Below are 16,848 nucleotides of genomic sequence, written 5' to 3'. Positions count from 1 at the left end.
AAAAGCTGGAGGCTTGCAACATTTGCAGAGACCCAGTGGGCCATATTCAGCAAAGCCAGACACTGTTTAGTTTTCCGTGGTTAATCGGATGCATTTTCTCTGAAAGCCCTGAGGATTCCCAATCACGTTGGAGCCGAGGTCATTGGTTTAGAAATCCGAGGAGAGCGAAGAAAGAGGAGAAGGATGGAAACGAGGACCAATGGGGGGCTGCCTTCCTATTCCCAGACCCATTTTGCGGACCAATCTACAGCAATCTAGGTTTAACCCTTAAACACATCCCAGCTGTTATTTTTTTCTGGGCTTTTTTTTTTTTTAAAAAAAAAGTTGCCTAGAGTGAGGGTGCCACGTCTGCTAGTTGGGAGAGTTATGAGCTCTCCTAAAACAGGGTCTCGGCCTAGAGCTTAATTTCCACTAGTTTCTCTTTGAATTCAGTCTGGTTTGTAGAAAGCTCTTCCCTGCTCGAGCAATATGAAACTGCTCCTGTGGAACTCCTTACTCTCTGTGTTAGTGGCCTCTGTGAGTGGAGCTCTTATTCCTGAACCAGAAGTGAAAATCGAAGTGCTTCAGAAACCTTTCATCTGCCAGAGGAAGACCAAAGGGGGAGATATGATGTTGGTTCATTATGAAGGATATTTAGAGAAGGATGGGTCGTTATTTCATTCCACGTAAGTAATGAGGTATAGTAGGTAAGATAATTAAAAGCTTCTCTTTCTAAGCTAGTCAGTTACTGAGGGTGTGTTTACAGGAGGATTCAAAAGGAAGGGAAGGACAGACAACGTAGTAATTGTTTATTGCCAAGTTATCTTTGCTGAAAATTCCTCTTTCCTGTTGTAGTTTACTTTCCCAAGTGCTTAGTACAGTGCTCTGCACACAGTAAGTTCTCAATAGGTATGATTGATTGATTGTTCCCAAAGAGGTATGCTATTTCAAGTTAATCCTGAATGATGGAACTTTGCCTTTCAATTAGAAGTGGGTCTGGGTAAAACTGTGGTTTTTGTTGTTTTTTATCCAAAAAAAAGGAAGAAGGGGGAATTTTACTTTGACTTACATTTAAGCTACTACCCACAGAAAACACCAGTGTGTTTTTCTATTTTGTTCAATCCACCAAGGTCCCAGAACTGTTGACTTTCAAGTCCAAGTGTAGCAATTCGGATATAATTAGGATTGTTTAAGGAAGGTTTGGAGAGTTTGCAGCTGGGGTTCCAGTGTTTCTGTTTGATTGTTGCAGGAATGTGACAACTCTTTTTATCCTCTATTTATCTTTTTTAAGCTTAAATGTTTGCTCTCCTGGTGATTATTGACACTTTGTGAACACCTACTATGTACTTTTCACTCCCCTCATTAACAGATGCATGCTACAAAAAAAGTCTTAAAACCTGATTCCAAACCCCATAAACTGAAGGAAAAAATTGCAGTAACAGTTGTAGTTTTATTTTCTCTAAAACTAATACAGAATCAATGCCCCAGTATACTACTGGAGATCTTATTTTGGGTGAGATTGATTTAGGAACCAGTGGACTTCTAATGTGAACAAGAGTGCTTTTCAACCTGTGGTCTGGTACCTTGAAATGGCTGTTGAGCACCAGGATATGAAATGGCTGGTTCTTAGCTATTTCTAGCAGTAAAGACTTCAATGAAAGCAGATATCTCACTAATTGTGTCTTCCTATACATTTTTGTTGAGATTTAGGGAGAGCAGGGAGTTCTCACTTTCACTAACTCTACACATCACAGAAAGGATGGGAAGCTCAGTGTCTTTTTGATGCATCTAGATGCACCTTCTCTTAAGCACATACACACTCATCTACCTCGCAAAGATGGTGTGGAGCCTCTGATTCATTTGTCACTCCTAGAGATGCTACAAGTTTCTTGAGGTCACTTGCAGAGGGCAATTCCATTGATATCTCAATGGGAAGCAGCGTGGCCTAGTAGATAGAGCATGGGCCTGAGTCAGAAAGACCTGGGTTCTAATCCCAGCCCTGCCACTTGTCTGCTGTGTGACCTTGGGCAAATCACTTCACTTCTCTGTGACTCAGTTACCTCATCTGTAAAATGGGGATTAAGACTGTGAGCCCCATGTGGAACAGGGACTGTGTCCAACCCGATTTACTTGTATCCACCCCAGCACTTAGTACAGTGTCTGGCACAAAGTAAGTACTTAACAAATACCACAATTATTATTATTAGATCTCTTCAAGTCACTCAAAAGAGCTACTCTTTATTCCTCCATCTTTCATTTTCTGAAGAGATTTCACTTCCCTTAGGTTCCTTTTCCCAACCTTTCTTTAAATGCCCCAACTCTATGCCTAGAAGGGAGAAGGGCTGATAGCTTTCCCTCTATCCAAACATGCAGAATACAGGTTTAATGAAGCAAAAATGTTTATCTAAAATATTAAACCAAAGTTTAACATTTTTCACCTGTCTCTCTCTGGTTAGCCACAAGCACAATAATGGCCAGCCCATTTGGTTTACACTTGGCATACTGGAAGCTCTGAAAGGTTGGGACAGAGGCCTGAAGGGAATGTGCGTGGGAGAGAAGAGGAAGCTCACAATTCCACCAGCTCTTGGTTATGGAAAAGAAGGGAAAGGTAAAACTAATGAACAAATCTGAAGCCAACACATCCTGCTGCATGTTTAATACTAGAATCTTTTGTCTCTAGACTGAGAGTCAGGCTGGTATATCCTTTGAGTGTCTACTTAGGTCAGATAATAATGCACCTTGGCTGTCTTGTATCAGAAAGAATATATTTGGATATCTTTGACCTTTTCAGTTTTTTCTTTTTCATAAGTTGGGCACTTTTTAAATACAGGGGAGGGGTCTTGCATCTAGTGAGGTAACAAGGTGGGAGGAAAAGACATTTTAGACCTTTTAGGCAATGTTGACCCCAGAGGGGTTGGGAGGAGTGAAGTAAGAGGCCAAACTATTGGTATTCCCTTTGGCCAAACTATTGGTATTCCTCTTGGGAAATGGCCACTTCTTGACTGCTCTGACATCTTCTGCATCACTGCTTCTTGTTAGTTCCCCAAAAGTTCCAGTCATTGGGTGAAGTGAATGGATAGGGTGACCTGTAGGACAAATGTTCTGTAAGCATTGGGGACATCAAGTTTCCCTTTCTCTCCTCTCCGTCTGTCCAGCTCTCATACTACCATGCTGGGTGGTGTGTCTGTGAGGCAGGAGGGTGCCATTTTCTATGGCTTGGCACTGTTCTTACCTTGTGACTGCAGTGAAATGTCTACTCCCCCTTGGAAATCTATAGAAATGGTGAAATCTTTTCTATTTGCAGACCCATCCATTTTTTTTAATGGTATCTGTTAAGTGCTTAATTTTGTGTGAAGCTCTTTTCTACGTGCTTCTAGACTGTGAGCCCATTGTTGGGTAGGGACCATCTCTATATGTTGCCAACTTGTACTTCCCAAGCGCTTAGTACAGTGCTCTGCACACAGTAAGTGCTCAATAATTACAATTAAATGAATGAAGTGCTGGGGCAGGTGCAAATTAGTCAGGTCAGACACATGGGCCTCACAGTCTAAGTAGGAGAGAGAACAAGTTTTGAATGTGGAAAGAGCACGGGCTTTGGAGTCAGAGGTCATGGGTTCAACTCCCAGCTCCACCAAGTGTCAGCTCTGTGACTTTGGGAAAGTCACTTAACTTCTCTGTGCCTCAGTTACCTCATCTGCAAAATGGGGATTAAGACTGTGAGCCCCCAGTGAGACAACCTGATCACCTTGTAACTTCCCCAGTGCTTAGAACAGTGCTTTGCACATAGTAAGTGCTTAATAAATGCCATCATTATTATTATTATTTTACATTTGGGGAAACTGAGGCCCAGAGAAGTGAAGTGACTTGCCCAACATCACACAGCAGGCAGCTTGTAGAGCTGGGATTAGAACCCAGGTCCTCTGTCTCCCAGGGCCATGCTGTTTCCACTAGGCCAGGTTGCTTTCTACCCGCAATCCCTAGATAAATAGTTAAATGATCTGAGACCAATTTTGTTACCCTTAAGAGTAATAATGCATTTTGAACTTGTGATCAATGAGTTCCCATTTAAAACATCCGTGAAGGCAATGTTTCCCAATTCATTACAGTATTTTTTTAAAGAAATAAAACTTTTAATAAAAAATCCAACTCCAGAAACCCCTGAGATTCAGGCTCAACAGTGAAGCACATGACTCAGTCAGTGGTATTTATTGAGCACTCACTGTGTATAGAGCACTGTATGTACTATTTGAGAGAGAGCACCAAATTGGTAGACATGCTCCCTGCCCACAACGAGCTTACAGTTTAGAGAGGGACTCCAGGGGATTAACTATCAGGAAGAGTTTTCCACAGTGTGATTCCCCTGCTATCGCAAACACTGCGAAGGATTGCTCTCCGTGGTGCCTTGCGTGACCTCAATGGAGTTGGTCACTGCAAATGACTTGAAGAAACCTGCAGCGTCTATAATTGTGTGTGTGTGGAGAGACAACTTTTAAAAAACACTAGGTTTTGTTTCCATTTTGTGGAGGCAGAGGGGTGGGGAAGATTGATAGGAGCATTGTCATGTTTACAGTCCCTGCAACTTATAACTGTGAATTTGCCTTAACCAAAATAAGCAACATATAAAACAGTGAGACATTTAGGAGAATATTTAGCTGATAGAATATCCAATTAAAATCAGCCACATGTTGCATTAAATGGGGTCAGATTTAGAAGTGGCACACTCATTTATATACATATCCATAATTATAACGTCTGCAGCAATGCTTATGTGCTTTAATATGGCATCTAGTAGTTAATTATGTTTAATGGAGTGCAATTTCCAGTATGTTTGAGCAACACAAGTTTGATTGGTAGGTTCTCAGTCTTTTCTCTTGCACCTCTAACATCAATAATAATAATAATAATGGCATTTTATTAAGCGCTTACTATGTGCAAAGCACTGTACTAAGCGCTGGGGAGATTACAAGGAGATCAGGTTGTCCCATGGGGGTCTCACAGTCTTAATCCTCATTTTACAGATGAGGGAACTGAGGCCCAGAGAAGTGAAGTGACTTGCCCAAAGTCACACAGCTGACAATTGGCAGAGCCGGGATTCGAACCCATGACTCCTGACTCCAAAGCCCGGGCTCTTTCCACTGAGCCACGCTGCTTCTCAATCCAGATATCAATCCAGATATATTTTTGGAAGTGCGTTTTTTCTGGGCTTTTGTTTTCATTTCTGCTTCAGAAAATAACAGAAACATCTTGGACATAACACCTCTCTTCTGAAGAGTTCAAAGCATCCTTAGATAACAATTTAGAAGACAGGCATAAGAAAATCTATGAACAGATTTTCTGTGAACAGAACAGAAAGCTATTCTTGGTGAGCCATGGGCCAAGATTAATATTTCCTACTTGAAATATAGAAAGACACAAGCTTTCAGCAACCAATGATTAACTTCCTTATATAAAGACTCTTATGGTTCCAAGACTGGTTGCCTCAGTTTCTAGCTATCTTGCTAACTGGATAATTATATTATTAGAGAAGTAACGTGACCAAGTGGATAGAACACAGGCCTTAGAGTCAGTAGGATCTTGGTTCTAATCCTGGCTTTGCCACTTTTCTGCTGTGTGACCTTGGGCAAGTCACTTCACATCCTCTGTGCCTCAGTTACCTCATCTGTTTAGTGGGGATTAAGACTATGAGCCCCACATGGGGCATGGACATCAGGTTGTGTCCAACCTGATTATTTTGTATCTTCCTCAGTGCTTAGAATAGTGCCTGACACATACAGCTTAATAAATGCCATAAAAAATAATTATTATGTCCTGGTGATGGGAGAGTGTTATAATTCTATTTATTTATAATTAATGCCTGTTTACTTCATTTGATGTCTGTCTCCCCCCTTCTAGACTGTGATCCCGTTGTGGGAGGGATTGTCTCTCTTTGTTGCTGAATTGTACTTTCCAAGCGTTTGGTACAGTGCTCTGCACACAGTGAGTGCTCAATATGTACGATTGAATGAATGAATGAGCTTTTTAATCCCATTGTTGCTTAATCACATTGTTGCTTTATTGCAACACCTCTCTAACCTAGCTCAAAAACTTGAGTGAAGGTCTTTGTCATATGTTGTCCTGATATTGTTAAAAACATACAAATCTGTTTAGGCCCCTGGCTTGATTTTTTGATGCCTTCTGAGTCCAAACCCAAAAATCTCTAGTAATTCCAATTTGTTCAGTATATATAAGCAACAATATATGGAAAAGAGAAGATCCTACTTATTCTGGTTTGTCACAGGCACACAAATTGAATATTTCTTTCAATTTTCTTTCAATTCTGTAGGCATTAGGGAACATATTGGAGTAGGAGAAAAAAGTGAATGGGATAATTTTTTTTATATCCAAAAGACATCTAACCTGACTGTGAAGCATCAGATTACTTGTTTTTTGGATTAAAAGAAAAATTGCTAAGGATAATGCATAGTCCTGAGAACTGAGAAGCAGTATGGTCTAGTGGAAAGAGCATCGGAGTCAGAGGACCTGAGTCCTAATCCTGGCTATGTCACTTGCCTGCTGTGTGACCTTGGGCAAGTCACTTAACTTGTACAAGTCTAAATTTCCTCATCTGTGGAATGATTCACTACCCTTTCTCCCTCCTACTTAGATTTTGCCCAGCCTGATTATTTTATATCTATTCCAGTGCTTAGTACGGTGCTCGGCACATAGTGATATTTATTAGGCACATTATTATTATTATTATTATCATCTGGGAGTAAAGGCATGCAAAATGCTAATCTTGAGTCCAACAGCAGCACTTTGTCTATGGACAAATCACTGAGCTTCAGTTTCCTCATGCTGCCTGACTAAACTCAGTTCAACAATAACGCATGCTTTTACTATGCATTTTCTGTATGGTAGGAAATTAGGAACATTCTTCTGAAAAGAGCCTGTTTAGATACTGCATGCCACACTGTGGGAAGAAACGATGTGTGTGTATGCACATGACTTTTTTGGGTAGCATTTGTTAAGTGCTTACTGTGTGCCAGTCAATCATTTATTGAGCGCTCACTGTGTATTCTAAGTGCTTTGGAGAGTACAACCCAACAATATAACAGACACATTCCCTGCCCACAACAAGCTTACATTCTAGAGGGGGAGATAGCCATTAATATAAATAAATTATGGATAGGTGCATAAGTGCAGTGGGGGTGGGTGGGAAAGTCAGGGTACTGCAGAGGAGAGTGGGGAAAAAAGGAAATGAGGGTTTAATCAGGGAAGGCCTCTTGGAGGAGATGTGCCTTCAAAAAGGCTTTGAAGGTGGGGAGAGTAATTGTCTGTCGGATATGAAACGGGAGGGTGTTCCAGGCCAGAGGTAGGGTGTGGGTGAGAAGTCAGGGATGAGCTAGGTGAGATTGAGGTTCAATCAGTAGGTTTGTATTAGAGGAGCAAAGTGTGCCGGCTGGGTTGTAGTAGGAGAGTAGCAAGTGAGGCAGGAGGGGGCAAGGTGATTGAGTGCAGGCACTGTACTAAGCACTGGGGTAGATACAAGCTAATCAACACAGTTCATGTCCTATATGGGGCTCACAGTATTCAAGTCCATTTTACAGATGAGGTAACTGGGGCACAGGAAGTTAAGTCACTTGCCCAGGGTCAGGCAGAAGACAAGTGGTGGAGCTGGGATTAGAACCCAGATCCTTCTGACCTTTATGTGGGACTTCGCAAGAATGCCACCTCTTGATATAGGAAAACTGGATGGATTTCACAAGAATGGAGATAAATGGGGAACCAAATGAAGCATTCCACTCCTCAGATGAAAAGTGCAATATCAATCTAAGGAATTATTGTTCCATAGTATTATGGCAGTTGACACTTACCCAACAAAATTGATTTTCTGCTTGCAGTTAAATCATATTCAGAAAAAGCAATTACTTCAAAATGGTTTGCCAGACAATTTAAATATTTCCCACTTCAGTGTGCTTCTTAAATCTATATTTTGTAGTGTACGCCATTGGTTCCAGCTTTTGACCATATCTAACAAGACTTCCAGTATTTAACAAATAATGACCTATGCATGAAAGACTTCCTTATATCCAAGTGCAATGAAACTAAATCTTCTAATATATCTTACACTAATTCTGTAGCCTTTTGGTACCCTGTTTGCATGCATCCATTGGAAAGACACCAACCTTTTGGAGGAATTAATGCATGCTACTTCCTTTGTCTATACTCATCATTTCCAGGACTGGTAAGCTTGAACACATATTCTAATTGCTATAGAGGTATTATTTGTGGAGACATATCAGATAAAATAATTTTAAAATATGTTGACATAAACCTTTTGTTGACTCAAAGCAATGGTTTAAACTTAACTACCAAGGATTATTTGAAACTAATTGTTCTCCCTGAAGCCTCGAGCCTTAGCAAATTACCCTTCTCCTTCCTTCAATATTTTCCATCCACAACTTAATCAATCAATGGTATTTATTGAGCGCTTACTATACACAGAGCACTATACTAAGTGCTTGGGAGATTACAACAGAGTTGGGAGACACAATTCTTGCCTGCAATGAGTTTACAGTCTAGACGGACTCATCTCCCTTCTTCTAATAATTTATTTTCTTGTCACACCTGCCTTTCCAAGCCCCATCTCCAATAAGAGCAGAGGATGGCATTACCACTTAGTAAAGAAGGGGAAGAGCCGGATAGACCAGAGAAGAAAGAAAGCACAGGAAGGCTCTGCTTGCTCTGATTCTAGGGTTCTCATTCACACACTGTACTAAGCACTGTACTAAGTGCTGGGGCAGATAAAAGATAATCAGGTCATACACGGGACTCACAGTCAGCATAGGAGGGAGAACAGGTATTGAATCCCCGTTTTGCACATGAAGGAACTGAAGCACAGAGAAGTTAAATAACTTACCCAAGGTCACACACCAGGCAAGTGGCAGACCCAGGATTAGAACCCAGGTCCTCTGACTCCCAGGCCTGTGCACATTTCACTGGGCCATGCTGCTTCCGACAACAGAGTTGGAAGATGTGATCCCTGACCACAAAGAAGCAGAAGTCTTCTCCTTTGCTTCCTCTTTGGCTGTGTCCAGTAAGCATGAACGTGGTCTCAGGACCAGAGAGCACTTGCCCAAAACCATAACCAGACAAAATTCTGTTGGGCTGATGGAGAGGTATTTTTCTAAGAATATGAGCTTCTTCTTGCTTCAGGCAAATCTTTTAAATACCGGGTATTTTTTATTTTCCCTATGACAGGTAAAATTCCCCCTGAAAGCACACTGATATTCAACATTGATCTTCTGGAGATTCGTAATGGACCAAGGTCCCATGAGTCATTCCAAGAGATGGATCTGAATGATGACTGGAAACTTTCTAAAGATGAGGTGAACATTTCCTTATTCTTTTTAAGAATAGTAATTTTTACTATAATACAGTAGTGTTGTTCTTGAAGAACTTCCTGGACAGGAAAAATGGCACAACAACAACAATGGGAGTGAATTAATTCAGTCAATCATATTATTGAGTGCTTACTGTGTATAAAGCACTGTATTCTTTTCAACAAAGTTGATATGTATCACCATGGCTGTTATCTTTTGATATAAATTTCTATAATATGTCTTCTGTTGGTAGAATGTTTTACACCTTTAATCAATCCTATTTTTTGAGTGCTTAGTCATTCATTCATTCTTATTTATTGAGCGCTTACTGTGTGCAGAGCACTGTACTAAGTGCTTGGAAAGTACAATTCAGCAACAGATAGAGAAAATCCCTACCCAACAATGGGCTCACAGTCTAGAATGGGGAGGCAGACAACAAAACAAAACAAGTAGACAGGCATCAATAGCAACAAAATGGATAAACAGAATTATAGATATTACACATCATTAATAAAATAGAGTAATAAATATGTACAAATATACACAGGTGCTGTGGGGCAGGGAAGGGAGTAGAGCAGAGGGAAGGAGTAGGGGCCATGGGGAGGATGAGCAGAGGAAAAGGGGGACTTAGTCTGGGAAGGCCTCCTGGAGGAAGTGAGCTCTCATTAGGGCTATGAAGAGGGGAAGGGAGCTAGTTTGGTGAATTTGTGGAGAGAGGGCATTCCAGGCCAGAGGTAGGACGTGGGCCAGGGGTTGACAGCGGGACAGGAAAGAACGAGGCACAGTGAGGAGGATAGCGGCAGGGGAGCAGAGTGTGCAGGCTGGGCTGTAGAAGGGGAGAAGAGAGGTGAGGTAGGAGGAGGCAAGGTGATGGAGAGCTTATTGTGTGCAGAGCACTGTACCATTGTTCTTTTACTGTATTAAATACTATAAAATTACAGAATCACAAGTAGCTGTGTAGTCTAGTGGAGAGAGCCGAAGCCTGGAAATCAGAGGACCAAGGTTCTAATCCTGTCACTGCTATTTACCTGCTTTGGGACTTTGGACAATTCACTTCTTGGGGCCTCATTTTCTAACTTGTAAAATGCAGATTCAGTACCTGTTCTCCCTCCTATTTAAGCTTTGAGCCCTGTGTGGGACAAGGTCCTTAACCAACCTGATTATCCTGTATCTTGTCCAATTCATTCGTTCAGTCGTATTTGAGTGCTTACTGTGTGCAGAGCGCTTACTGTATGCAGAGCACTAAACTAAGCACTTATAATGATAATTGTGGTATTTAAGCACTTATGAGCCAGGCACTGTACTAAGTGCTGGGGTGGGTACAAGCAAATCAGGTTGGACACAGTCCCTGTCCCACGTGGGGCTCATATTAATCCCCACTTTACAGATGAGGGAACTGAAGCACAGAGAAGTAAAGTGATTTGCCCAAGGTCACAAAGCAGACAAGGGGTGGAGCCGGAATTAGAACCCATGACCTTCTTACTCCCAGGCCGGTGCTCAATGCACTATGCCATGCCTTATTTAGTACAGTGCTGGCACATAGTTGGCACCTAGCAAATAATATAATAATTAGAGAGACTTCATATTTACACTGGGTTGCAAGTGAATTGTTCTTTGTTGACTTCAGTTGAGAGCCAGCACCACAAACTTAACATATCCAAAAAAGAACACCTCAGCTTCCCACCCAAACCCTGCCCATTCCCTCACCTTCCTGTCACTGAAGACAGCACCACTACCTTCCTGTCTCACAAGCCTGTAATCAATCGATCAATCGTATTTATTGAGCGCTTACTGTGTGTAGAGCACTGTACTAAGCGCTTGGGAAGTACAAATTGGCAACATATAATGCCGTAATGTTGGCATTATCCTCGACTCATCTCTCTCATACAGCCCACACATTCAACTGTCACGAAATCCTGTCAGTTCTACCTTCACACCGTCTATAGAGTCCACCCTTTCTTCTCCATCCAAACTGCTACCATGCTGATCCAAGCACTCATTATTTCTCACCTTGACTACTGTATCAGCCTTCTCACTGACCTCCTGTATCCTATCTCTCCACTCTCCAGTCCATACTTCACTCCCCTGCCCAGATAATTGCTCTGAAAAACTGATCAATCCGCATCTCCCCGCTCTTCAAAAATCCCCAATGGTTGCCCATCCACTCGGTATTAAGCAGAAACTCTTCACCATTGGTTTTAAGGCACTCAGTTCTTTCCCTCCATCTAACCTCACTGATTTCGTACTGCAGCCCAACCCACACATCGGCTCCTCTAACACTGACCTCTGTCTCATCAATCCCACTGCTGACCCCTTGCCCTTGATCTACCTCTGGCCTGGAACTTCCTTTCCCTTCATATAATCCATCACTGTTCCCCATCTTCAAAACCCTCTTAAAAATCACATCTCCTCCAAGAGGCCTTCCCAGACTGTCCTTAATTTCCCCTATTGACTATGACTATGTATCGACTTTGAACTTGGCTGAGTTCATAGTACCTTTAAATATCTTGATACGCACCCTAGTCCCACCACACTTATATAAATGTTCTTTTACTCTATTTCCCTTATCCCTAATCTATTTTAATGTCTGTCTCCCCCTGTAGATTGTAAGATCCTTGTGGGCAAGGATTTTGTCTACCAACTCCATTATACTGTACTTTCCCAAGCCTTTAATACAGTGCTGTTCATACAATGAGTTCTCCATAAATACCACTGAGTGAATGACTGACTGATTCTTACTGCACACTCTTTCCAATGACACTGTTGCCTTGCAAAAATTGTTCTCCAGAGTCAAAACTGCAGACAAGTAGATCACTGGTTCTCTCTAGGATCTAAATTTCCCTGTTGCCTCCACAGAAGTGGAGAAATGTGTCCTTCACCAGAGTTTAGGAGGCCTCAGCTGAGATCAGGGAGTCCCTAGTTCATGCTGCAAAAGTGACCAGCGTGGCCTAATAGAGCGCAGGCCTGGAATTCAGAAGTATCTGGGTTCTAATCCCAGCTCTGCCACTTGTCTGCTGTGTGACCTTGGGCAAGTCACTTAACTTCTCTGTGCCTCAGTTACCTCATCTGTAAGATGGGGATTGAGACTGAGCCCACATGGGACAGGGACTGTGTCCAACCCAATTTGCTTGTATCTGCCCCAGCACTTAGTACAGTGCCTGGCACATAGTAAGCACTTAACACACACCACAGTCATTATTATTATTATTGTGAGACCCATGTGGGATCTGGACCGTGTTCAATCAAATTAGCTTGCATCTAGCCCATTGCTTAGTTCATTGCTTGGCACATAGTAAGCACTTAGTAAATATTATAAAAAAGAAGAAATCTGAATGCAAGGTGGGTCTTTACATTGGATTCCATTTCAGCAGCCATATGAGAAAATGAAATTACATTCATGTTAAAAACATGCTAGATTACAAAATGCCATGGTAAAGTTTCTCATGATTTCTCTTTGGAAGTCTTTTACATTTTAAACACCTGGCATTTTTTGTTGAATGAAAATTCCCACAATTAAGAGAAGTATGAATTTTTATTTAAATCAAAAATTGTATTTTCTCTTTATTACCTTTATCAATAATTCACTAGAAAAATGCTGAAAGCTTTTTGGAAACTTTTGAGACTTGTTTCAAAATAGAGGGTTTTTTAAAGTTTTGATAAACTCCCATAAAAAGTCATTCATTTATTCAGTAGTATTTATTGAGCAGTTACTGTTGCAGAGCACTGTACTAAGCGCATGGGAAAATACAATACAACCTTAGAGAGAAACAGTCCCTGTCCACAACGAGTTTACAGTCTAGAGGGAGGAGACATATCAATACAAAAAAAAAATACAGATATGTTCATAAGTACTGTGGGGCTGGTAGGGGGGAAGAATAAAGGGAACAAGTCAGGGCAATGCAGAAGGGAATGGGAGAAGAGGGGGCCTAGGCTGGGAAGGCCGCTTGGAGGAGATGTGCCTCTAGTAATGCTTTGAAAGCAGGGGCGAGTAATTGTCTGTCAGATTTGAGGAGGGACGGCATTCCAAGCCAGAGGAAGGACATGGGCCTAGGGCTTGGCGGCAAGACCGAGGCACAGTGAGAAGGTTAGCACTAGAAGAGTGAAGTGTGCGGGCTGGGTTGTAGAAGGAGGGTAGCGAGGTGAGATAGGAGGGGGCAAGATGGTGGAGTGCTTTAAAGCCAATGGTTAGGAGTTTTTGTTTGGTGCAAAGGTGGGTGGGTAACCATTGGAGTTTTTTGAAGAGTGGGGTGACATGTCCTGAATGTTTTGGTAGAAAAATGATCCAGGCAGCTGAGTGAAATATGGACTGGAGTGGGGAGAGACAGGAGGCTGGGAAGTCATGATAAAACTTGTTTGTGCAAGTAGAGAATAGCCTCTCATCTTTTATGAATTTCATTCTACTGACTCCCCCATTTAAGCTGAAAAATATCAATCAATAGCATTTATTGAGTGATTACTATGTGCAGAGCACTGTACTAAACTCTTGGGAGAGTACACTACAACAGAGATGCTAGACACGTTCCATGACCACAATGACCTAACAGTCTAGAGCAGCTAGATAAGGCATTAAAACACTGACTACAGGGAAAAATGGGGTTAAAATTTAAATATGGAGTGTCCTATTTTTTTACTGAATCAAATAGTGGGTCACAGTTGTTTTTTGTTCAACATATGCAATAAATCAAACAGCATATCTCTAAGGTATATATTTCTGAGAGAAATCAGGATTTATCCTTATTCGTCTGTCTTTTTAAAAAAATTTCAATATATTTTAGCCTTGCTAAAGTTCACCCAGAAGAATCAATTTGTGGCATTGGATAAAAGCATCCACAAGAGTTTACGGTTATTGAAATAATTATTTCTAATATAGCTGTGAATAAATTTGGGGAGGTAGTTTATGGCTTTAAAAAATAAAACACTCCCCTCAAGGTGGATTATCAATGTTATTACATTGTAGGTGAAAGTGTACTTGAAGCTGGAGTTTGAGAAGCATGGAGCTGTGGTAAATGAGAGTCATCATGAAGTTTTGGTAGAAGACATCTTTGATAAAGAAGATGAGGATAAGGATGGATTTATATCAGCAAGAGAGTTTACATATAAACACGATGAGCTGTAGAAAAATCTCTTCATTTGACATAATCCTGAAATGGGAACTGTTTTTATGAAAGTTTTGTAACACTGTTGATTTTGAATTTAGAGCTGGTATTTTCTGATAGTAAAGAAATTATCTTTAGTTGCGGTGTTTTTTTAAAACGTTTCTAAAACTCCTTTATTGGATTTCCAAAATATATTTTTTTCTTTTGAGGTACTGCAATAGACTTCATTCTTTGAGCAGAAATCAAACTCTCAGGCTTTAAAAATTATTGACACACACTATCCTTTTCACATAGAAAGTTGTACATTTTACAAACTTACCCTTCAAAAATGATGTAGTTATGACTATGATACAGTAATGGACCTAGTTAAATTACAGATACAGTCCAGTATTTCTGCACTCTGGTTCTTATGTTTTCTGGTATATTTTAAAATGTTTTTTATGCCATTTTCATGTTATAATGAAATCATGTAGTTTTTGTTTCCTTTGTGAATCTGAGGACCCCAGGAAAATGATTGTCAATGCTTGGTTTATTTAAGGAAAACATGCAGGGCTAGCATGGCCTAATTATGTGTGTTAAATGATAAAAGTTTGTGTATATGAAAGATTTTGCCTATGGTATAAATTGTTGAATACTATGTGCTTTCAAAAGGTGCTTTGGCAGTCCTATAGCAATAAATAGGGTTGTTACTTCTTTCCCAAGAAGGTTATTAATTGGGACAAAACCCAATTGCAATTAGATCATTTTTATTCTACAATTATTTCAGAATAGCAAATTAGCTTTCATGTCTCACTGAATATTTTTTAGGTTGATAAATACAATCACAGCTGGACCCTTAAAGAGAAATAATTTAATCTGTATTCATACTCTATCTTTAAGCAGGCAAAGTGAAATCACAGCAGTAGTAATAGTATTTATTGAGCACCTACTGGATGCAATTGCACTGAGCTAAGAATCTGAACTGGGCACTTTAGGTAAATGCCCAGATATGTTAGACAAAAAATAAACTGCTTTTGAAGAAATTGAGAGGTTTGGACCTCATTTAATAAGCTTGTTTATCTATATTGATCCAGTATACCGGATAATTGCACAAATCTGCACTTCACATTGTCTAATTAGGCAGTCTTAGAGTGCAATGTTTTACAGCTAAGGAAATTATTCTGTTTCTGCTTAATTGACAAAGGAGGTGAATCTAAAGCTGTAAACTCTGAGGCTAGAGTTCCATGTTTCAAATTAGAGAGAAGCTCAGGCTGAAATGTGTCCTAAGAGAAAGAGGTGATTGAACTAATGACTATGAATCAATCAATAAATCATATTTATTGAGTGCTTACTGTGTTCACAACACTGCCTGGGAGACTACAATACAGAGTTGGCAGACATATTCCCTGCCCACAGTGAGTTTACAGTCTAGGGCATAGTGGATAGAGCACAGGCTTGTGAGTCAGAATATCACGTGTTTTAATCCCAGCCCCGCCACTTGTCTGCTGTGTGACCTTGGGCAAGTCACTTCACTTCTTGGCGCCTCAGTTACCTCATCTGTAAAATTGGGATTGAGACTGTGAGCCCAACATGGGACAGGGACTGTGCCCACCCCAATTTGCTTGTATTCACCCCAGTGCTTAGAACAGTGCCTGGTACATAGTAAGTGCTTAACAAATACCATTATTATTATTATTGCTATTATTATTACATGTATCTTCTTGTCCAGAATTTCTGTGTCAAAGCACTTAGTACATGCTCTGTACACAGTAAGTGCTCAATAAATACAATTGATTCAAGTCATTAATTGATTATAAATGTTTTTTGTCTGGGATGTTTATTTAAATCTGTTCTAGATACAGTGAACAGTATTCCCTCAGCTGATTTACAAGATTGAAGTTTGACTGTGGATATATGGTACACTTCACCGAAACCCCCAACTTTGTTAGAAGTTGCTTCATTAGACGCAGTGTGTCCTAGTGGAGCTCTATCAGGTCTAGGAGTCGGGAAAACCTGGGTTCTAATCCCAGTTCCGCCACTTGTCTGTTATGTGACCTGGGTCAAGTCACTTCACTTCTCTACACCTCAGTTACCTCATCTGTAAAATAGGGATGAAGACTGTGAACCCCATGTGGGACAGGGACTATGTCCAACCTGATTAGCTTGCATCTACCCCAGCTCTAAGTATAGTGTCTGGCACATAGTAAGTGCTTAACAAATACCATTTTAAAAAGACCCCAAAACAAACCTTTGTTCCTGTTGACCCCAATTTTTCCCCCACTTGCACATATTGCATGCAAGCCAGCAGGGGGAGCTGTCCTCAATAGCAGCAAACCTCTGATGGTCATTCAGGACCTATTAAGTGCTTATTTGGGACAGAGCACTGAACTAAGCACTAGGGAGAGGACAGAAGAGTTAGCAGACACAATCTC

At 40.8% G+C, this 16,848-nt stretch overlaps 1 protein-coding gene across 1 annotated transcript; it reads left to right on the top strand.

Annotated features, from left to right (window-relative positions):
* Window positions 1-380: 380 nt before the first annotated feature.
* On the top strand, window positions 381-15,798 carry FKBP14 (FKBP prolyl isomerase 14). Its single transcript, XM_038771650.1, has 4 exons — window positions 381-665; window positions 2,436-2,587; window positions 9,220-9,347; window positions 14,299-15,798. Exons 1-4 carry the CDS (start codon window positions 469-471, stop codon window positions 14,455-14,457), a joined length of 636 nt encoding a protein of 211 aa, XP_038627578.1. The 5' UTR covers window positions 381-468; the 3' UTR covers window positions 14,458-15,798.
* The last annotated feature ends 1,050 nt before the right edge of the window (window positions 15,799-16,848 follow it).

Source organism: Tachyglossus aculeatus, chromosome 2 (assembly GCF_015852505.1).
Source record: "Tachyglossus aculeatus isolate mTacAcu1 chromosome 2, mTacAcu1.pri, whole genome shotgun sequence".
Lineage (NCBI taxonomy): Eukaryota > Metazoa > Chordata > Mammalia > Monotremata > Tachyglossidae > Tachyglossus > Tachyglossus aculeatus.
The sequence above is the reverse complement of the archived record's forward strand: the minus strand, read 5'-3'. Positions and strand labels throughout refer to the sequence as shown.